Here is a 23,148-nt window from a genome sequence, read left to right as displayed (position 1 = left end):
ATGCTGCTGTCAAGCTATGTTGAAAGAACCCCAATGTTAACGATGATTAATGGAGAATATAAATTGAACCCTGCATTCACCCTTTCTTGTACAGCTAATGAAAATATAAAATGAAGAGTTACAAACAACTTATCCATTATCCTGAATCCAACAAAATTTATAAAAACGCAACAAAGAGGTCAAAAACTTGTTTATGGGATATTCTTGTAGAGATTGAACTTCTGTCTATTGGAAACTGCAGTCATTTATAGAAAAATTGGTTGTCTTCAGTCCTCATTCTTACGCCTCTTCTCCCGCTTCTCTGTTGATCGTTTTGCTTTTCTAGATTCGGCATCCTGTGCTCAGGAAATCGAATCATAGTTAGTACTACTTCCAGAGATTCTAAAAATCATTCTATTGCAATAGTATTAGGGAGCTTTTCTTCACCTGTCTAGGTCTCTTCTTCTGTTTCAAATGTCCTTTGCCCTTTTTGTTTGGCTTCTCTGATTTCTGTTATGATAGTTATGTTTAGCATGTTAAATTAGGCAAAGATGGTAGAAATAAAGCACATTCATGAAGAACAGTACCTGTCGAGAAGCTGTAGTAGGGGCATCATGCTCAGAATACGCCTCGCCCTCAATTTCTCCTCTCTCATTTAACATGAGCTTGAGTCTCCCTTCTCGAAGTAGTTTCTCAGAGCGGATGTGCTTCTGGAAACAACAAAAAGGTATGGTCTGTCAACACCAAGAGCATGTATAGAGCTCACTAAAGTCGAGCAGAACACAACACAATGCAAGATTGGGGGATGAAAGTAGAACATGATTGAGGATCAAGTTAAAGGGCTAGGATGCAAAGATATGTGAAGACAAAGCTTTCAGCTAGAAAAAATCTAAGATAAACATTATAGGCTCATCTGCTATTAAGAAAAGCCGCAATAAACATTCTTACCTTGGAGCTGAGATGAGCCTTTAAAGTCTCCTCTGATAAGCAGACTATCCTAGGGCAAAGCCTGCATTTAAAAACTGACTTATGTTTTAGAATACAATCTGCTGTCTCAAAGTCGGTTTTATCCTTCTTGGGACTATCCAGAGCTATGGTAGGTAAACTGTTTCCTTCTCCACCAGAAAGACTTCCTACAATGTTTTGGCTGCCAACTTGAGCTGCGGTGTCTTCATCACTAGTAGGTAAACCTGCAAAGACCAATTCAGTTGTAGAAACAGGGCGAAAGAGTTCTAGAAATCAGCGCTCTTGATTCAAAATTTCTAATGTGAGCAGCACGCATCCCAAAAAAATCATTATAAATGAACTCCCACAAGGGTCCATGATATCCACATAACATTTTTGAGAATTTGGGGAAAGCAACTTTCAGAAAAGAAAATGTTGAGTAACAGGTTAGCCACTTTTTAGTTGAATTTAGATTGCACAATGATATACAACTATGTCATAACAGCATAACCACTAATGAGCAATGAGCATAACATAAGCATCAAACACATGGGTGATGGGCCACAATAACTCTGTAGCATTAACACCATGATAATTGCTGATAATTTCTGCATTAAACAAGTCAAATAGAAAAGAACAAAACATACAATAAACTGTCAAAATACATGAGAAGGATAAGTTTATAAGCACCACACACCAATATATTCATGCCAAAAACAAGATTGGATTTACACACTGGCTGAACCTAAATGTGCTTTTGTTAAATAAAGTTCTTTACAAACTCTGGTCCATAAAAATTCAAACCTGATGAATCAAGATTAACTTCGTTTACTGAGCTGTCCTCACTTTCATAACCTGAAGATCAAAGCAAATGCATCAAAACATATTTGCAGCAACACAAGCACCAACTCAAGCCTAGAACACCATATATACTGGCAGAAAGAAGAGAGTAAAAAGTGATTAAATCAAATTTATAATAAATTAAGGAATGTTTGTTGAAGTAGTACTCATCTATCTACCAGATACTTAATCAGTAAGGGTAAAAAACACCAAAATCATACAGACTTTAAATGCTTCGGAAAGATAACAACACAACAAAAGATCACCCACCAGAAGAAGAAGAAGCTTCTGCGCCCTCTCTCACATCGTCAGCAACATTTTCTTCTGCTTCTTCTTCTACTTCTTCTTCAATATCAGTGTCCTCAGTAGCTTCTGCCTCCATTTCGGAGCCTGACGAAGACGAGGAAGATTCTGATGCAGCATCCTTAGCACCATGTTCAAACCTATAGAATCGCCTTTTTATCATAATTATCTCCTCTGCAGAAATGAACAAAACGTGCAGTGAGCATCAAATTAAATGTACAAGAAATCCGAGCAACAAAAGAGCAAGTCCTACAACAATATCTTCTACTCAGTCGACAGCATTCTATCTACAAGCATCACATTGACAATGCCAATTCGCAGCTGTTTATCAAATTTTATACTCTTCTGCTCAACTGTTATCAAGTGCTTCCAATTCAGCTTAAACAGCATATTCCAATCAATTTCAATTCATAACGCTTTCCTGTTTATTTTTTCATGTGGCAAACAATCAAATAGGAAAAAGGAGCAGAAAAGAAGATGCTTAATCGTACAAAGAAACGCCTCCGCATAGATTGCATAGAACTCACTAGCAAAATTTCCAGAAAAAAAATTAATTGTGGTTTCCTCAGAATAACTGACATTACCGAGAAAATGCAAAATTAAAACGCACGTAAAGATACATAGAAAGAGGAGAAAGAGAGAGAGAACCGTGAAGGGCGGCGGAAAGGGGTGCTTGCGTTGCTTGTGATGTTGCGGAGGGAGGAAAGGGAGGAGGAGGGTTTTGGTTTCAGCGGGACCCGCAAATGTTGAAACTTGAAACCTATTACACGAATGTACACTTCATTTTGACTCGTGAAATTTATTTAGAACATGAAATTTATTTATACCCTTCGACTTTTGAAAATACACATAAATTAAATTCTTAATTTTATTTTTTCCTTTTAGAAGATGATTTTTTTTTAAAAAAAAGGTAATTTTATACTCGAGTGTTACGCATTAATTATCTACTTTAGCCATTCTCACGTTAACCATAAATGGTAAGTAGACCTCTTATTCCACTAACTCACTAATACTCCCTCCATCCACGAATAAGAGTCTCGTTTTTCTATTTTTGTCCGTCCACGAATAAGAGTCCCGGTTCATAATTACCATAAATGGTAAAAAGACCTCACATTCCACTAAACTCATTCCACTCACATATCATTTAAAACTAATATATACAAGTGAGACCCTTATTCCACTAACTTTTTTCCACCCACTTTTCTTAATATTTCTTAAAACTCGCGCCATTTAGAAATGTGACACTTAATCGTGGACGGAGGGAGTATATAAAAGTGGGATCTATATTCCACAAAATTTTTCAACCCACCTTTCTTTACATTTCTTAAAACATGTGCTGAAATCAAAGTGAACAATTATTAGGGGATGGAGGGAGTAAATTTAAGGTGTCTTTTCGGATATAATTAATATAGTAATATTTTTTGGAATAAAGTTTACTGGAAAATGATCAATACAAAAATGCATCTCAATACATAATCCAGACCAAATCCTGACCATGAGATTTTTCAATCTAATGGTTAATAATTAAAGAAAAACATGGTGGGTCATTATAAAGAAGTTTTAGGTCATATTATAAAATTTGGATTTGAGGTTATGTTAAGATCATTTTATGTCATCCTTCTTATAATGACATAAAAATAAGCTTACGATGACCTAAAAATGACCTCTGTATGCTTGGTTTTGTATTTTTGTATTAAGAACAAAATTTACTCCTATAAAGTTTGGACTTTTGAACAATAAGTGAGCAACACAATTACAAACTCTAAGGGTTGAATTAAAAATTGATGACGTTAAAGTCTTCTTGCAATAGCCCAATGTCACAACCTCAGTGTAGGTATCAAGGTCCAGATTACCATATAGTCTCTTAATCAAATTTTGGTCCATCATATTGCGCATATACTATAGAAATATTGTAAAAAAGGGACATATTTAAATCATGCTGAATTGAGATATCTTCCATCAAATTTGTCGACCCAGTCACTCTAAGTTCAGTCTTACATGCGAAGACAACCATCCCCTTTTCATCTCTAAGAGCGTCCACAGTGGGAGAGCCGCGGCTCTCGGCCCGGGCTTGGGCAGCCCGCGGCCCCCCACTACTGAGGCGAGGCATGCCCGCGGCTCGGGGGGTGGACGAGAGAGAGCCGAGCGCTCGGCCAGGCCGAGGCTCTTGGGCAGGCGGCTCGGCCCGCCACTGCAAGGGCCGAGAGCCGCGGCCCTGCCCACCGGTTTTCATTTTTTTTTTTTTTTTTAAAAAAATTCGAAAATTATATTTATAAATACTATATTCATTCCATTTTTTTTATCTTCCTCAATTCTAAACCCTAAAAATTTCACTATCTACCATTTTCAAAGTCTACAAAATGCAAGGTGGAGATGATTCTCCCGGCTATGGAGAATCGGGATTTGGCGCATATTCGTCTTCCCAACCGTGGAGATCGAGTCCGACCCCCCCTCCAACGAACCTGTGGAGTCCACAATCGCCGCCGCCGTGGCAACAGACACCCCAACTCCGGGGTCAGTCCTCCTCTCAGCCGCAGAGGAACGTGGGTCGTCCCCAATCAGGGTTCGGCGACTACCGGCCCAATATGGACGCGATCAACAACCCTTCTCAGCAATTCCAATCCTCCCAATTCCAATACACTCAATCCCCTCTATCTGAATCTGATAGATTCACGTGGGAACAGTTGATGGGAACACCACCAGACACCCCGGTGTCCGATACTCAAGGCGGCCGCGGGCGAAATCAAGGCGTTGGGGGGCGAAACAGTGGCGGAGGTGGGCGAAATGGCAGAAATGGTGGGGGGCGAAGCGGCGGCGGTGGTCGAAGCGCCGGCCGCCGAGGAGAGCAAGGCACCAGAGGAGGTGGCGGCCGAAGTGGTTGGCGAGGCGGCGGACGCGGCGGCGGCGATGGCGGTGGCGGTGGCGGTGGCGGTCGAAGCCGGCGGTCGACCTACTATAGCAATGAAGAATCCATTGCTGTAGCCAGAGCCTGGTATGCGGTCACAACCGATTCTATAGTCGGTACGGATCAGATCGACGTTTGCTTTTGGAATCGCGTTCTCGATGTGTACAATGAATTCAAACCAGATGGGAGCGTCGAGCGTACAGCTAGCCAGGTCCGGAAGAAGTTCGGAAGGATTACTAAAGCGTTGAAGAGGTTCAGTGGCATATACGAGACCCAACTCTGCCTTGCTGAGAGCGGCCGCACCGAAGCCGACGTATGAGCGTTGTCGTATCAGTTGTTCAATACTGAATCGTGGCCGAAGTTTATCTACTGGGACGAATACCTCGTTCTGCGTGACTGCCCGAAATTCAGGGTCCTCATCGACAAAGATCCTGTCTCTGCGCCGAAGCGGACTAGACTGGGCGTCGCCGGCAACTACAGCAGTAGCAGTGACTCACGCGCCTTCGACCTGAACGATGATGCTTCGGAGGAGGAGCCCCCCTCTAGCCTCTCTCAGCGCCCACGTCCGCAGGGCCAGCGTGCCGCAATCCGGGAATCTAGAACCGGCTCTCAGTTCTCCGCTGCGACCTCTACAGCAATGCCCTCAACACCGCGGGCGGCTTTGGCTCATACCCTAGAGGTGCAGATGATGAAGCAACTTCAGGATAATTTGGCCTTGTACGAGAAGTCAATTGATCCAGAGACCAGGAGATTCTACTATGATCTCATTATTCGACTGAGGTCGAAGTTGGGATGGTCCGAAGGGTCGCAGTCGGGCGGTGCCAGCGGCAGTGGGGTCGGTGCAAGTGGCAGTGGCGGCGGCGGAGGCGGTGCCGATGATGTGATGGATGACGATGACGACACCGAGTAGTCGGGCGGTGTGCGTCATTTTTTTTATTGTATTTAAAACGTTGTCGTTGTATAATTTTACCCTATCTATAATACTACGACAATTTGGTTTCAATTTTTTTTAGTAATTTTTAAAGTATGCATTTTTTTTAAGTATGCATTTTTTACTTATTATATGCATATAATTTTTATTCTAGGAATATTAAAACATACAAAAAATGTATAAAAATAATTTTAATTGTTGAAATAGAAAAAAAAAAATGGTGGCCCGGAGGGCCACCATTGTGGTGGCCAAGTTTTGAGGGCAAGGGCCAAGTTTGTTGGGCATGCCCAAGAAATGGTGGCTTGGGCATGCCCAAGAGGGCCACCATTGTGGACACCCTAAAGATCACACTCAGTCGAACTTGACCATTCTTGAGAATGTTTATATCACTATTCATCATAAGAGTGCCCAATGGAGGAGGTTCCCATTTTTGGAAACTACAATATTTCCATCCAATTTCCATCCAATTTTTGTGCACGAATGACAAGATTTCTTTGCAGTTAAAATTTTTCACCCGAAGTAAAAGTCATTACTTCTCTTCCAAATATTCTATGTAGTTCAAGAAAAAAGTGCAAAGGCTTCGTAGAGTGATTTTTCCAAAAGAGACTAAACCACTTGCTTGCTTAAATGAAGAGTTATCAAGGAGATGGGAGTCAAAAGAAGAGGGTCGTACCTCCAAATATTAGCTACTTCAGTACAATGTAACAATAAATAATCACTTGACTCACAACTCAAGTTGCAAATCTTACAAATAGATCCCACATTAATGCCTTGATGATAAAGATTTTCATTTGATTCGAGGAGACTTTATATTCATGACTTTTCCCAAAAAGTATGCTTGCCAAGTGATACGTTGTCCTGAACGAATATATTTCTTTTTTAATAAAAATAAGATATACAAATAAAGAAAAACGTGTTAAACCTCAAAGATGAAGTATATAATAAAACTTAACATGATTTAAAATATAAAAATATAAATAAACAAACATATATAAATAAGATGAATGAATGAAACGAAATAAAATTATCAAGAATTTTAAGATAAAAAATATTGATTAATTAAATTTAATTATCTATACAAATTTCTAAAGCTCAAAATTGAGATCCTTTATAAAATTAATAACTTAACATTTATAAATTATTTAAGAATACAATCAAAGTTCTAATCTCCTTAGACTTATAAAGCTCTAATTCACATCTACCCTTACAAGGATGTATAGCATAGATATCGAATGTTCACTTAACTAAAAGCAACAATTAAATTCAAACATTTTCTTCGAAAAAAAACAGTGATAGGTTCTAAAATCATAAATCAAGGAACAAAAGTTCTAAGAATATAATCAATCTCTTAGCATTTATGATGACAAAAATAGACATTCAAACATTTATCCAAATTACTATATTTCTTTAAAAATTAAAAATCCAATTCAAAATCAAAATCACAACAACAGAAACTATATTGGATTAAAACTTTAATTAATCAATTTATGTTTCAAACATATAAAAACGTAATAGAGGTTTAATAATTTCAAGAAACGTACAAAATATAAAATAATTAAATTTAATATATTATAAATATTTACATTAAAGAAATTTACATCACAAAAAGATTGATTTGACATGAACTGGGAAACAAAAAACTGAAAATATGGTGCAAATCTATTCAACTAACAATGCAACCTCTTTATATATGTATAAAATGCCCAAAAAGTATACTCTCAGCCCAAAAACATAACCTAACTCGTACTAGGCCCAACATACTTCCTCTCCCAGATTTGATTAAGTTGATAACAAATTAATTGACTTCAACGGCTACTTAGAATCATAAGACGTAATTAGCATACAATAAACAGAGTATAAATAATTTTTTCTATCTCATTTCTAATTTTTGCTCTCTCATTTCACACACCGCCACCGACAAAACCCTACAATGAGTTTCACCAAAATTCGCTCCTCCGATTTTTTACACAAATTATACTAAATTCAGAATTTTGTATCACAACTTTATTTTAATAAAAGTAACTATTTTCATCAAATATAGTAATAATATACCTCCTCCATTCTCCAATAATTATCCACTTTAGTTCCAGAACGAAATTTAAGAAATATAAAGGAAAGTGAGTTAAAAAAGTTAATAGAATTTGAGTCTTATTTTTATATATTAATTTTATAATAAATTGTGAATGAAATGAATTAATGGAATTTAGAGCCTATTTACCATTTATCATAGAAATGAAAATAGATATTAAATGGGAAATGGACAAAAATGTCAAAAATGGCAATTAGTAGAGGATAAATAGAATATATGTTTATTATTAAATATGTTTAAAATTTTAGATTTATATAAGGGTATTGTTTAATATTTCAAAATAATATTTTATAATTTGATATAAATAATATGAGTCGATGGTACGGTTAGTTAATTATAAATATAGAGTAGCAGAAAATTACAAACACCTATCTACACTCGAAGAGTGGAAAATCCGTGGCTGCCACTATATAGCAAAAGCATAAATGCTATATAATCAAAGAGTGGAAAAAATGCGTGGCTGCCATTATAAAGCAAAGCATATGTTATGAAAATTAATTAACGTTACTTTTCTATTACTAGTAGAGTGGAGTCTGCGGAGATATTTCTTTTTTTCATATTGAGATTAAAAAAAATGGTTGCAATCTATTAAATAAAAAGATAATAAAATAGAAGAAAGGAAAGGTAGAGAGAATAAAATAAGAGCTAGAAAAATAGGAATGAGTTTACTCCCTCCATTTCAACTATATTGAATAAAACTTTTGGACACGAAGGTTAATAAATTGTTTTGAAAGTAGGAAAGATAAGAGCATCCTCAATGCATGCGGATGTTCCATAGCCTTCCCGATGGACATTCCAAAAACACCTCATGCCACGTCATCAAGGACATCTCATAGCCTTCCCAGCACTGCCACGTCATAAGGACATCTCATAGCCTTCCCTGCATAGTGGCGGACATCCCATAGCCTTCCTGCGCGGACTTCCCGCAATAAAAAAAAATCACAAATTCACCAAATTAAAATTTTCACGGAATTAAAGTAAACAATGTTCGGAATTAAAATTTCGTAATGCATACGGAATTAAACAAAATGCAAATTAATTTCATTAGATTAAAAAAAAGGACAAAAAAAAAGAACTACATCACTTAACACGCCCGAACATATTAACGACCACCCCGACGCAACCATAGCTCTTCAATTATATCGTTCTGGAGTCGAATATGGGCTTGTTGTTGGCGCATGTCGGCAAACGCACGGACCCGATCGAGCCCTTCCTGGGGTATCCCCATACGTGCACTGGAGGTGGCCACACCGTGGCTTGGACCGGCACCATCATCATCGGCCCACTCAGTCAGTGCTGGACCTTCATCTTCGACAATCATGTTGTGCATGATAATACACGCATACATGACATCAGCGATGGTCTCCATATCCCACAACCGTGATGGACCCCTCAATATCGCCCATCGACTCTGGAGCACACCAAATGCCCGCTCCACATCCTTGTGCGCTGCTTCCTGACGACCCGCAAAGTATTTCTTCTTATCTTTTGTTGCGCATCTGATCGTCTTCACGAAGACGAGCCACATAGGATAGATCCCATCCGCCAAATAGTAGCCCATGTTGTGCTGGTTGCCGTTGACGACGAAACTGACAGCCGGACCAACACCGAGTTCTTGGTCGTTGAAAAGGAGAGACGACTGTAGGACGTTGATGTCGTTGTTCGAACCGGCTACTCCAAAATATGCATGCCAAATCCACAGCCGGTAGTCAGCTACCGCCTCAAGGACTATCGTGGGATGTTTGCTCTTGACACCGATTGTGAACAACCCTTTCCAGGCGGAGGGACAGTTCTTCCATTCCCAATGCATACAGTCTATGCTGCCCAACATTTTCGGAAACCCGTGCTGGCTCCCGTGCATAGCCATCAGATCCTGGCAGTCTTGGGGGGTAGGCTTCCGAAGATAGGTATCCCCGAATATCTCCCTAATGCCTTGACAAAAAAACTCCACACATTCTCGGGCAGTCGTCTCGCCGATGTGGAGGTACTCGTCGAACATGTCGGCCGTACCTCCGTAAGCCAGCTGCCTGATCGCTGCAGTGCACTTCTGAATGGGCGTGTGACCCAGTCTACCAACCGCATCCTCTCTCATCCTGAAATATAAGTATCGACGCTCGCACCAACGATACGAAGAAATAGTTCACGACGCATCCAGAAACGTCGGCGGAATAAGTTGTCTCCAAACCGCGACTGTGGAGCAAAGTAGTCCGCGTACAACCGATGGTGTGCTGTGATGCGGTCATGAGGTATATAAGTGCGGCGATGGATGGGTCGAGGTACCGCCGGCTGTTGTTGCTGCTGCTGCTGCATGGCCGCTTGTAACACCCGATTCATCTCCCTAGACGTAACGACACGCAGCTCATCCCTAACAATCTGGCGCCAATCGCTAGCACCGCTACCACCCGCACCACTACCACTACCACTACCACTGCCACTTCCACTACCACTACCACTTTCCATTATATTAAATAATAAAAGAAACTTAGAGAGAGAGAGAAACTTGTTAACACAAGTGGTGCGAGTGAAATGAAGTTCAATGAGCTGTATATATAGATTTTGAAAAAAAAAATAAAAAAAAATAGAATTATCGGACGTCCGTCCGCATGCCACAGCGGCGGACGTCCCGTCGCCGTCACGACGGAAGTCGCGAGATACCCGCGGAACTCCCGTGGCCGCACGGGACGTCCGTCCGCCCCTCTTCCTCGCACAATGGCGGACATCGGGGACGGCGGTCTGATGCCCGACGGAAATCTGGTGTTGGATGCTCTAAAGAGAGTAAAATATGAGTTAATATAAAATAGAGTAAACTACATAAATGGTACCTGATTTTTCAGTTTCGCACGCAAGTGGTACCTGATCTTTATTTTATATCGTTTTTGGTACCCAGTGACAAAAATAACCTGAGGTACCTGATCTTTATTTTTTTTCTTCCTTACTTATTTCTTCATTTTCTTCTTTCTTTTTAGGATTTTAACTTCCTTTCTTCTTTCTTTTTCTCCATAGTTTATGTTACCTCATTTTTTTATCTTCTTTTTCTTTTTTTTTTAGTGTTTTATATATACATTTAATTGCCTTCATAATATAAATTAATAACAAAACACCTAATTAAATTAATTATTTTAAATAATTAAATATTTTATTAAATTATTTTATACTATTTTTAGAGTTGAAATACCTAACTAAAAATATTCAACTCTACATTTAAATTCTGCATTTAAGTGGACAAAAAAAAGTTCGGCAGTTTACCAAATCTGCTAATTTAATAAAGTCTAAAGTCCATGAAAACAAAGGAGAGTTTGTGAGTCTCACCAGAAAATGGAGGTGGCGAAGCGAAACGCTGCGGCGGCGAGAAAGATCGCATTCACAGCGGAGGTGAAGCGTGTGAATTGGATCGCGCTGCCGATGATCGTCGTGACGATATCGCAGTATCTGCTGCGGTTTTCGCCTATGTTCATGCTCGGCCACGTCGACCAACTCTCCCTCTCCAGCGCCTCCATCGCCACCTCTCTCTGCAACGTCACCGGATTCAGTGTCGTTGTAAGTTGTCATTTTCAATTTTACACGTTTTTGCTCAATCACTAAATATGATTCACAAATTTGTGCGAAATTGACCTTGCTCTTCTTAACAACCGTGTCAACGGCCATTCAACCTAATTTTATACTCATTCATAATTTTCTTCTGTTTAAAGATGTTGACACTTTAGATCACTCAATACTAAATAATTCTACATTCAAAAGCCATTGAACCAAAGCATAATATATTAGGCATTTACTATGTGTGATAGCATAGATGTAAAATATTAATCATCTAATCCCTACTCAATCATGTGGTCAATTCAATCTATCAATCGTATATTCGTGCATAACATAGTTTGATGTGTAGAATGTATTGCCTAATCGATAGTGTAAGTTGGTATGCAGTTTGGGATGGCTAGTGCTCTGGAAACACTATGCGGGCAGGCATACGGTGCTAAGCAATACAAAAGAGTGGGAACGCTAACTTATGGCGCAATGTTGTCGCTGTTTTTGGTGTGTTTAGCTCTCTCTCTCGTATTCATCTTGACCGAGAAACTGCTTCTTGTGATGGGCCAAGATCCTTCAATATCAGCTGCAGCAGGCAAGTTCGCCGTCCAGCTCATCCCATCGCTCTTCCCCCAAGCGTTTCTCCAGTGCATTGTTCGTTACCTGCAGATCCAGAGCTTGATTTTCCCCATGGTTTGGAGCTCATTAGCATCTCTCTGCTTCCAGCTACCTCTCTGTTGGGCTCTCATATTCAGATTCCATCTCGGAAACTCTGGAGCAACTATCTCCATAGCCATATCCTCTTGGTTCAATTTTCTTCTCCTCGTGCTTTATGTCATGTATTCGCCTGCTTGCCAAGAAACACGAGCTCCGTTGTCATGGGATGTGCTTGCCACCATGAGGGACTTCTTTCACCTTGCTATACCATCTGCTGCCATGGTATGGTGAGTTTGAGTTCACTTTCTATTTATTTATTTTTTCCAAATTTGGATTTGTCTTACATTTCGTAGCTTTGACCAATATGTGGTTTATATATACAGTCTGGAATGGTGGTCTTTTGAGGTAATACTGTTGCTGTCAGGAGTGTTGCCAAATCCACAATTGGAGACATCAGTTCTTTCTATATGGTATTATTCTTTGATTGAATAACTCACACTGTTTGTATCTACATACATTTCTAAGTGTCTACTTTTCCTTGCTTGCAGCTTCACAATTTCGTATTTGCACTATCACGTCCCTTATTCTTTTGGCTCTGCTGCAAGGTCTACTCTCGATTTTGCATTACTATTAACTGCACAATGACTTACATGTTTTGTGAATATTTAACTCTCGAGTCCAGCACGCTGATCTCGAACGAGATGGGGGCAGGAAAGCCGGAAGCAGCCAGAGCCACTCTACACGCAGTGTTGGCTCTGTCTGTCACAGAGTTCCTAGCAGTTGGCTTCGCCATTGGCTCATCAGGCCATGTGTTAGGATACGCATTTAGTGCAGATAAACAAGTCGTCTCTTATGTCAAGAAAATGGCGCCTTTCCTTGGCATGTCAATTGTCATGGACGGCATGCAGGCTGTTCTTTCGGGTAAACTTTGTGTTGACTCACTTGAAATCCTCCGATGAATGATATTAGTTGTTTAATCCTAACACGGTGCTTTATATTTGTGCAGGGGTAGTTAGAGGCATCGGGTTGCAGCATATGGGGGCGTATGTGAATGCGGGAGCATATTATCTGGTGTGTATCCCAGTGGCTCTGTTGTTTGGCTTTTTAGTACACCTGAAAGGGGTTGGCCTTTGGAGCGGACTCGTGGCAGGAGCAACGGTTCAATCTATCTCGCTTTTTCTTCTAACGGCCTCTACCAATTGGGAAAAGAAGGTACTGTATCTATCAATCGACATGAAACTCTGTGAGTCCATTTTGTGTTTTGATCAATGTTGGAGTATAAAGATTTCATCATGCATAGTAATGCTTTGTTTTCTTCATTTTACACAAATATGTTCCAAGAAATGTGGTTGGACTGGATTTTACAGGCAATTGAAGTACGGCAGAGGATCTTCTCGGAGGAATTTCAAGTTGGAAATGATGCCATAAGCAAGCATGAAATAGAAAAATTGGTGGAGATAGCAAATTAAATGAAAAAGAACAAAAGTGAAATCTTATGATGTGTGGAGTATCAATTGAAGTAAGACAAATGTAGAAATCAAAATTTCTCAAATATGAAAATAGGGCTTATGTAAATAGTCTTGCACTTAAACCAGTTAATATGCATTTTTCTAATATAGCTTGAAGCTCTTCATTGCTCTTTCATTTATGTATAGTATTTACATTTATTCAATTCTATTTTACAACATGCATGTGCATCACTCCATTTTGGATATATCAATATATTTTAATTAACACTTAAAATATAATGAAGCTGTTTTGTAAAAAAATTTAACTCCACTGTTGTCATATCATATATTCGACATTGTCATATCTCTTTCAATATTTATCATTATGGAAGAATTAAAAAGAATTTATAAGTTGTGATTTTATATTACTACAATTTACAAATTATAGAATCAATAAGAAGTTAACGAAAGCAATAATTTAAATAAAAGTTTAATTAGTAAAATATGAGGTCAATTACCAAAAGTACTCTTAGAAAAAGCAAATGAAATATTTATTGGTGGTCGGATGAAAATGACAGAATGAGACAATTATTGGTGGGCGGAGGAAGTATATTCATACAAATTTTAATATATTACTCCTATAGTATTTGAGCAATAATTTAGTTTAAAAAATATATAAGAATAGTAGAGAGTTGTGGATTGTACAAATGAAAAAGAATTTTATTTTATTTAACTAAAAAATATTCAAGAATAGTAGAAAATCATGAATTGCACAAATGAAAAAAATATTTTATTTTATCAAATATGTTGACAAACAAAAAGACCTATATCAAATCGAATCATATAAAATCAAATCATATCATATCCTAATATGAAATAATTATCAAACATGATAACAAAGTACTTATAAAGCATATCTTTAGGTACATATGGAAGATTGAGAGATTTAAACATCAATAGCACTATTTCACGGCCCTAGGGATGGATAGGCACGTATACCTTACTTAAATGCGGTATATGAAAAAATCATATCTTTATCTTACAAATTTTTTTGATATATCGATATTCTCGGAGTACGTATATTCAAACAAATATTAATATATTACTCCTATTGTATTTGAGCAATAATTTAGCTTAAAAAATATTTAAGAATAATAGAGAATCGTGGATTGAACAAATAAAAAAGAATTTTATTTTATTTAACTATAAAAATCCTCAAGAAGAGTAGAGAATCATGAATTGCACAAATAAAAAGATATTTTATTTTATTTTATCAAATACGTTGACAAACAATAAGACCTATATCAAATCGAATCATATAAAATCAAATCATATCATATCCCAATATGAAATAATCATCAAAGATAATACAAATACAAAGTATAAAGCATATCCTTAGATACATATGTAAGATTAAGAGATTTAAACATCAATAGCACTATTTCACCCAGATTTAAACATCAATAGCACTATTTCACCGCATGGGTGGGTAGGTATGACGAATTTGCATATCGATACCGGTACCTCAATTTTGGTATACTGTACCAAAGTTTGGTATACCTCACTTTTACGGTATACCTAACTTTTAGCATCAATAAAATATAATATTTGACTCTTAAGAATATTATTTATATTTTATAATTCAAAAAATATAGAAAATATATTTTCCTCATAATTATATTTTTATTTCACAATTGAATTTACGATTTAAAAAGATATAAGTACTATATTTTATATATAATTATATTTATATACCGTTTCGGTATGCCGCGGTATATGACCATTACCTTACCGAAATCTTTCGATAAGGTATAATATCGTACCGAAACTTACCGTATACCTAAAATTCAGTATTTTTGATATTTTTTCGATACGATAAGACCGATATTTCGGTATTTTTCCTCGACCTAGTTACTTACACATTTTGAGAGCGTGCAATATTCATTTTCAGAAGAAAAAATAAAGAGTCATTCAGATAATTTAATTGTTGGATTACCACTAAATAGAATCCAAGAGAAGTTTAACAGCCTAATTAAATTAATTAGTAGATTTTTGTAACGAAATGGTCTCAATCTAAACACAAGTAAAATCTCCGAAACACTACAAACATAATCAAAACTAATGTTGAACTTCAGTTTTTCTGTGATTTTTCAGGTTTCACACCCTATAAAAAATTTCTTTATATGAAATTATTAAAAAATGATCGTAATGAAAAGTGTACATCCTAATCATTTCAACTTTCAAGATATATAAATTATTAATCAGTAAATTAAAATTAAGCAACGCCGAAACACCAATGCAATTTCTCCATTTAATATACTGCTATTTAAAAAAAGGATTAAGTTGAGTTTATGAATATAAATGTGTGGGTTGTTACGTAAGGAGGAGTCGCCAGAAAATGGAGGTGGAGACACTAGTGGCGAAGCGATACGCCGCGTCGGCGAGGAAAATTGCATTCACGGCGGAGGTGAACCGTGTCAATTGGATCGCGCTGCCGATGATCGTCGTCACGGTATCGCAGTTTCTGCTTCGGGTTTCGCCTATGTTCATGCTCGGCCACGTCGACCAACTCTCCCTATCCAGCGCCTCCATCGCCACCTCTCTCTGCAACGTCACCGGATTCAGTGTCGTTGTAAGTTGTCATTTTCAATTTTATTTCTGATTGCGTCCACGTTTTTGCTCAATTGCCGAATGTGATTAGGAAATTTGTGCGAAATTGACCTCGCTCTTATCAATCGTGTCGACGACCATTCAACCTAATTTGATACTTATTAATAACTTTCTTCTGCCTAAAGATGTTGACAGTTAGCTCAATCAATACTAAATAATTCTCCATTCAAAACCATTGCACCAAAGCATTATATATTAGGCATTTACTATGTGTGGTAGCAAAGATGTAAAATATTACTCCAGTATGATCACATCATCATCTAATCCTACTCAATCATGTGGTCAATTCAATCTATCAATCGTATATTCGTACTTGCTAAATCTATATGCATAACATAGCTCCATGTGTAGAATGTATTGCCTGATTTATACCGTTGATATGCAGTTTGGGATGGCTAGTGCTCTGGAAACTCTATGCGGACAGGCATATGGTGCTAAGCAATATAAAAGAGTGGGAACGCTAACTTATGGTGCAATGTTATGGCTGTTTATGGTGTGCATAGTTCTCTCTCTCGGGTTCATCTTGACCGAGAAGCTGCTTCTTGTGATGGGCCAAGATCCTTCAATATCAGCTGCAGCAGGCAAGTTCGCCATCCAGCTCATCCCAACGCTCTTCCCCTATGCGTTTCTCCAGTGCATTGTTCGTTACCTGCAGATCCAGAGCTTGATTTTCCCCATGGTTTGGAGCTCATTAGCATCTCTCTGCTTCCAGCTGCCACTCTGTTGGGCTTTCATATTCAGATTCCATCTCGGAAACTCTGGAGCAGCTATCTCCATAGCCATATCCTCTTGGTTCAACGTTCTTCTCCTCGTGCTTTATGTCATGTATTCCCCTGCTTGCCAAGAAACACGAGCTCCGTTGTCATGGGATGTGCTTGTCACCATGAGGGACTTCTTTCACCTTGCTATACCATCTGCTGCCATGGTATGGTGAGTTTGAGTTCACATACTATTTTATTTTTACTGAATTTGGATTTGTCTTAAATTTCGTAGCTGTGAACGATATGGTGTTTTTACAGTTTGGAATGGTGGTCTTTTGAGCTAATACTGTTGCTGTCAGGAGTGTTGCCAAATCCACAGTTGGAGACATCAGTTCTTTCCATATGGTATTCTTTGATTGAATAACTCTAACTGTTATATATGTACATACATTTCTAAGTGTTTACTTTCCTTTGCTTGCAGCTTCACGATTTCGTATTTGCACTATCACGTCCCATATTCTTTCGGCTCTGCTGCAAGGTCTACCCTCGATTTTGCATCACTATTAACTGCACAATGTCTTACATTACATGTTTTTGTGAATATTTAACTGTTTTCCTTGTTGAGTTCAGCACGCTGATCTCGAACGAGATGGGGGCAGGAAAGCCGGAAGCAGCCAGAACCACTCTGCACGCAGTGTTGGCTCTGTCGATCACAGAGTTCCTAGCAGCTGGCTTCGCCATTGGGTCCTCAGGCCGCGTCTTAGGATACGCATTTAGTGCAGATAAACAAGTAATCTCTTATGTCAAGAAAATGGCCCCTTTCCTTGGCATGTCAATTGTCATGGATGGCATACAGGCTGTTCTTTCAGGTACACTTTTTATGTCGACTCAATTGAAATTTTCGCCAATAAAACAAATTAGTCGTTGAATCCCAACACGACACTTAATATTTGTGCAGGGGTAGTGAGAGGCATCGGGTTGCAGCATATAGGGGCGTATGTGAATGCAGGGGCATATTATCTGGTGTGTATCCCAGTGGCTCTGTTGTTTGGCTTTTTAGTACACCTGAAAGGAGTTGGCCTTTGGAGCGGACTCGTGGCAGGAGCAACGGTTCAATCTATCGCGCTTTCTCTTCTAACGGCCTCTACCAATTGGGAAAAGAAGGTACGCTGCTGTATCTATCAATCGACATGAAACTCTGTGTGTCCATTTTGTGTTTTGATCAATGTGGAGTAGAATGATTTCTTCATGCATAGTTAATGCTTTGATTTCTTCATTTTACAGGCAATTGAAGCACGGCAGAGGATCTTCTCGGAGGAATTTCCAGTTGAAAATGATGGCATATTGAAGCATGAAAAAGAAAAATTGGTGGAGATATTGTGACATTAAGCATTGTTTTTGGAAGCAAATTAAATGTTTGCATATGTATAGTAGTCCCTCCACTTCGTAGAGAAATTAGTGAAGGAAAAATTTGGATGATACTGAATCGTCATGGAGCACAACATGAAGCCGTGACGTGGACGTGGGGCAATTACTTCTTTTATTCTTTATTACTTTTATTTTTATTATTGATTATTGATTTCAACTCAGCATAGCCCAGGTGGAATAATTATTTTTAGTCCTCAACTTGAATTGGAAACATTATAATTAGACTTGTCAAGTGTGCCGGGCCGAGCCGGGCTCGGCCTTTACTAATTTTGCTTAGTATAGCCCGGTCTAGGCCCAGGCCCACTTGCCATGTGGGCCTGGGCGGGCTGGGTGGCCTGGGCTGAGCTTTGTTTAATTTTTTAATTTATATATTTTAAAGTTATGCTAACTAAATTTAGATTTAAATAATGTGTTTAAGTTAATTTATTGTCTTTGTAAGTTTGTATTAACAATATTTTTGATGTTCTTTATTCTATTTAAAAGTAAGTGTATAACTAAAAGAATAATGAATATCGATAATTTTGTTAGTAGATGATGATATATGAGTCGATGTTATATTTTTAAAATAAATAAATGAACTAACTAACAAATTTATAGAATTCTATAGTCATTCATCAAATACTAAGGTTTGAATAATTAATATTCTTAAAGTTAAACTTTAGAATCATCTTTTTTATATTTTGAATAAAAAATATAAGAAAAAAATTAGATATAGTCAAGATTGAATGTTGCATTCAAGATTTGGCTGAAAACATATGTTGACATCCAAAACATTGATAATATAGACAAAATTAACATGTCTCGTGCACAAGATTACATGCATAAATAGAGATATATACTATTAGGATAGTGATAAAATGCAAACTTATATATTGTACAAACTCAAAATTCTTCAACACAGCTTCAACACAGTTTCAATACAATATCAACACAGTGTAAAATTTCAAAATTTTAATGTCAACACAGTATCAACACAGTATCAATCATTGACTACCGTTGAAATTCTGTTGACATTTTCTTGTTGATGTTTTTTTGTGATCTGTTGACATTTTTCAATGGTCCAGATCATAGTTTTGAGTTTGTACAATATTTAGAGTTTTCATTTGATCACATCCCTATACTATTATTAGTAATTAATTATCTAATTATATTAAAAAAGTTAATTATAGAAGGTGGGCCTCTGATGGACCTGAGCTTGGGCTGGGCTTCAAATGATCCTGGGCCTGGGTTTACAAACTGACCCAATTAGAGCCCATCTCAACTAATGAGCCTAAACCAGGCCCGCTTCATTTCACTAGTGGCCGGGCTTGGGCCCGGATATAACGGGCCTGTGCCGAGTTGGGACGGGCCAGCCCGGCCCAGTTGACAACTAATTATAATGCATCTTTCCTAGTCCAAAATGCTTATGTGTAACAATCCAATTACAAATATACATGTCAAATTATTTTCTGAAATAATCTTTACTGTAACTCGCATAATGCTTATCTGCAGCTACAACAAATTGGTGCGTAAAGCATCATTAATTTGATCTGAATAATTGCTTAATACGGTATGTGTAATGTATCTGAACAAGTATATAATCGCATTAAAAACTACTCGGTTCCACAAATTAAGTACTATGAGTCTAAATGGGTTTTATTCTGATTTCTAAGTTTTTCGAGTATTATTCCTTTTGTGTGCGTCAATAGCACTCCCATATTTTTGGCATGTGTTTTAAGAATTATTTTAAAGTGAACTATAAAGTGTACTATAAAGTGAACAATTAATGGAGATGGATAAAAATGACAAAAGTGGACAATTAATGTTAAATGGAGAGAGTATTAGATTTACATTAAATGCGAGTAGAATGAGCAGTGGAATGTGTGGTCCTAATAAAAATGAACCGAAACTCCTATTCACGGTGGACTAAAATGAAAAAACGAAACTCCTAATTATCAAATGAGTACATATTTAGTTATTTACATTGAGTCCGAGTCCGAGTCCCTAACCATAGGCCTTTTAGTATCTATATATATCTACAAGGAAATATGCTTTTATATGTTTAAAATTAATGCCTGTCCTGATTCTCGTCTTCTTTCTGGAGTACAAAACTATACTCAAGTCAGCAATTATTTCAATCAACTGTAGAAATATGGAAAATGGGATGCTTGTTTGTAACGTTCTGAATGTGACGTTGAAAAATATGTCAAATTCATGATAAACATGATAATCATCTCCAACTTTATTAATGTTGACTCTGCGTGATGCACAAATTTAACTTATACTAGTAAATTCTAATATCAACCTTAAAAAATAAGGAATGCAAGTGGAGTTCCACTAATCAATGTTATTATACATAAGTATTTTACTTTCCACGAATCGAGATCGATTATTTTAAATACCTTTAAAAAAGCCCAAGATTTAGTTGTTAAGTAAGATTTGGGATTGGAATTATGGATGTTCTCAAATCAAACTTTAGTAGTATGTCTGTTCAATCATATATACTAAACTTGCTTTTCATTTTGAAAACATCCGAAGCACGTGCTCATATTCTGCAATTCAACAGAATGTAGAATATTACACGAGCTATATCATGTATATTCCTTTTGCATCATAGAGGAAGTACATATAGAGGTATTGTCTATACAAAAGAAATATTGACAGATCCAGGAAACTGAATTCGTGGAATTAAAACTTGTCGACTGCATTCGTTTGATGCTGCGGGACAAGAACCATTTTTTCCTTTTCGTACTTAATCTGAATCATGAAAGTACAGTTTCTGTGAAATATGTTTGAGGTTTTGCAAATCCTACAATAGAATAAGAAGAGCAAGGATGCAGGCGGAGCTGCCATAGGATCAGATATTTTCTGGCAGTACTCATGGATCGACGGTAGAATCGGTCGGCACCCTACGTCCCTACCTAGATATGTCCCTCTTTCTAAATGTACAATCTAAGTACATTTATCTTTTCTCATCTAACATATGATATCATGATTGTAACTCCATTAGCATTTTCCTTCATAAAACCACATACAATGGCACGTGTGGTCACTTTCTTATGGACATTTTTTACTAAAGTATGGCGATATATATGTATCATAATATTCATAATATCTATAGTGGGGAGTGCGATGCATGTGACTATACGAAAGGAAGTCTCGTTGTGGCCACTCATATATTCTGATGGCTTAGTCCTCAAATTGACAATCAGATTATTAGTATTATATTTGAACATACATAGATAAATCTTGACCTTTCACGGTAATTTTTGTGATTTAAAAAGAGAGATGTAATATAATTGAGCAACACATTTTTATAATAAGCTAGTTTAAAACTATGTACTACTAGTGTATTATATGGTGTTGATAAACTCGTAAGGTTTTCACCTAATGAATGAATAAAATTTGAAGAATTATAAAATGGACATTTGAACCCTGTAAGTCAGATAATTGTTCTTTTAATCTCTAAAAAAACAATAAAATTTGGTAAAGTTAATCGAGGGGTTAAATGCTAAATATGTACGGATTTCATGAAAAAACACAATGGACAAGGTGGTTTGAATTTATTGATTTTCCTCTGGATTCTTCTTTTTTTTCAATACATATGATAATATCTTTATCAAAATCAATTATATATAGATTTAATCTAATATGGCCCCTAACGAAATTATAAAATAATATAATAAAATTATTTTACAAAAACACATTTCAAAAAAAAGGAAACTGATAAAAAAATCATAAATTTTCACAAAAATTTGATATTTTCCAAAATCTTTAAAAATGGGTTTTAATATCACCACAATTTTGATTGTGCGAATTTCCCGCACTATAGTTTACAGCATAAATTTTACCTATGTGGAATGTCAAAAAAACCTATATATAATAATTAGAGCTACATTCCATCTTATGAGAAAAATATTAAGTTTTTGCAAAACTTCATGATTTTTCTAACCAATTTTCCTTAAAAAATTGTTTTGAGAAATTATAAGCCGTGCAAATATAATTTATTTTCAGTACACTATTATGTTAAATACATTCTTTATTAGCAAGGGAGTTTGGCACATAAAAAGGTGACATTTGACACAAAATTGTAGAATTAAATGTAAGTCGTACATTATAGTACAAAAATAGGTAGAATAGATGCTATTGTAGGATCGAATTTAGAAAGGGTAGTAGGTGGATTAATTGTTTTAGGTTGAAGACAATGAATGGGCATGCATGTCGGTGCAATAAACAGCATAGCAAACTAATCAACTCATGAAAAATCTATTCTGCCACGTTATGATTAGTCATAATATGACATTTTAGTAAATTTAGATGTTACGTATTAGTCATTCAGATATTTTATTTAATGCACCAATAACATTACACTTTCATTTTAAAATTGGTTAGAGAAGAATGGAGAAACTTAGAAATGTTACATGTGATCAAGAAATTTCGGGCACTACATATATCACTCTATCAGAAGTTGGAACAAGAAGTGTTTCGAAAATATAGACAACAATATCAAAAAGTTGGAAGAAGAATAACTCCAAACACAGATTAAGATCGATGATGGAAGTGGAGATGCGTGTGATATCGCCAGATTAGCTGTATTGGAGGTACAACTTAACAAATGGCTAGACAAAAAGGATTATACTGGAGGCAATTGACACGACAAGAAGGTGGATCAAAGGAGGAGATATGAACTGATAAACACGGGTTTACATGTTTTTAAGGCCTAGATTTGGCTCGTTTTAAATGTCATTCAT

General features: G+C 36.9%; 3 protein-coding genes and 1 pseudogene across 5 annotated transcripts; 2 read left to right on the top strand and 2 right to left on the bottom strand.

Annotated features, from left to right (window-relative positions):
• Window positions 1–46: 46 nt before the first annotated feature.
• Window positions 47–2,852, bottom strand: LOC125201947 (uncharacterized). 3 transcript variants are annotated; one of them, XM_048100244.2, is made up of 7 exons: window positions 2,716–2,852; window positions 2,035–2,241; window positions 1,729–1,779; window positions 928–1,169; window positions 567–689; window positions 427–489; window positions 47–335 (listed from the first exon to the last, which is right to left on the bottom strand). In XM_048100244.2, exons 2-7 carry the CDS (start codon window positions 2,228–2,230, stop codon window positions 267–269), a joined length of 744 nt encoding a protein of 247 aa, XP_047956201.1. In that variant the 5' UTR covers window positions 2,231–2,241; window positions 2,716–2,852; the 3' UTR covers window positions 47–266. The 3 variants fall into 3 exon arrangements, with proteins under 3 accessions (XP_047956201.1, XP_088921615.1, XP_088921614.1); XM_089065489.1 differs by lacking the exon at window positions 2,716–2,852 and adding an exon at window positions 2,652–2,670; XM_089065488.1 differs by lacking the exon at window positions 2,716–2,852 and adding an exon at window positions 2,559–2,662.
• Window positions 2,853–9,094: 6,242 nt separating this feature from the next.
• LOC148931622 (uncharacterized) lies at window positions 9,095–10,452 on the bottom strand (annotated as a pseudogene).
• Window positions 10,453–11,239: 787 nt separating this feature from the next.
• Window positions 11,240–13,815, top strand: LOC125215756 (protein DETOXIFICATION 12-like). Its single transcript, XM_048117295.1, has 7 exons — window positions 11,240–11,529; window positions 11,914–12,458; window positions 12,555–12,641; window positions 12,720–12,776; window positions 12,854–13,092; window positions 13,178–13,383; window positions 13,539–13,815. Exons 1-7 carry the CDS (start codon window positions 11,308–11,310, stop codon window positions 13,638–13,640), a joined length of 1,458 nt encoding a protein of 485 aa, XP_047973252.1. The 5' UTR covers window positions 11,240–11,307; the 3' UTR covers window positions 13,641–13,815.
• A 2,182-nt stretch (window positions 13,816–15,997) lies between these two features.
• On the top strand, window positions 15,998–18,661 carry LOC125202384 (protein DETOXIFICATION 12-like). Its single transcript, XM_048100772.2, has 7 exons — window positions 15,998–16,251; window positions 16,675–17,219; window positions 17,309–17,395; window positions 17,472–17,528; window positions 17,621–17,859; window positions 17,949–18,154; window positions 18,275–18,661. Exons 1-7 carry the CDS (start codon window positions 16,018–16,020, stop codon window positions 18,371–18,373), a joined length of 1,467 nt encoding a protein of 488 aa, XP_047956729.1. The 5' UTR covers window positions 15,998–16,017; the 3' UTR covers window positions 18,374–18,661.
• Window positions 18,662–23,148: the final 4,487 nt, after the last annotated feature.

Source organism: Salvia hispanica, chromosome 2 (genome assembly GCF_029641045.1).
Source record: "Salvia hispanica isolate PSC_SH4W2 chromosome 2, Shi_PSC_v1, whole genome shotgun sequence".
NCBI classification, from domain to species: domain Eukaryota; kingdom Viridiplantae; phylum Streptophyta; class Magnoliopsida; order Lamiales; family Lamiaceae; genus Salvia; species Salvia hispanica.
This window is presented reverse-complemented; position numbering and strand designations above follow the sequence as displayed.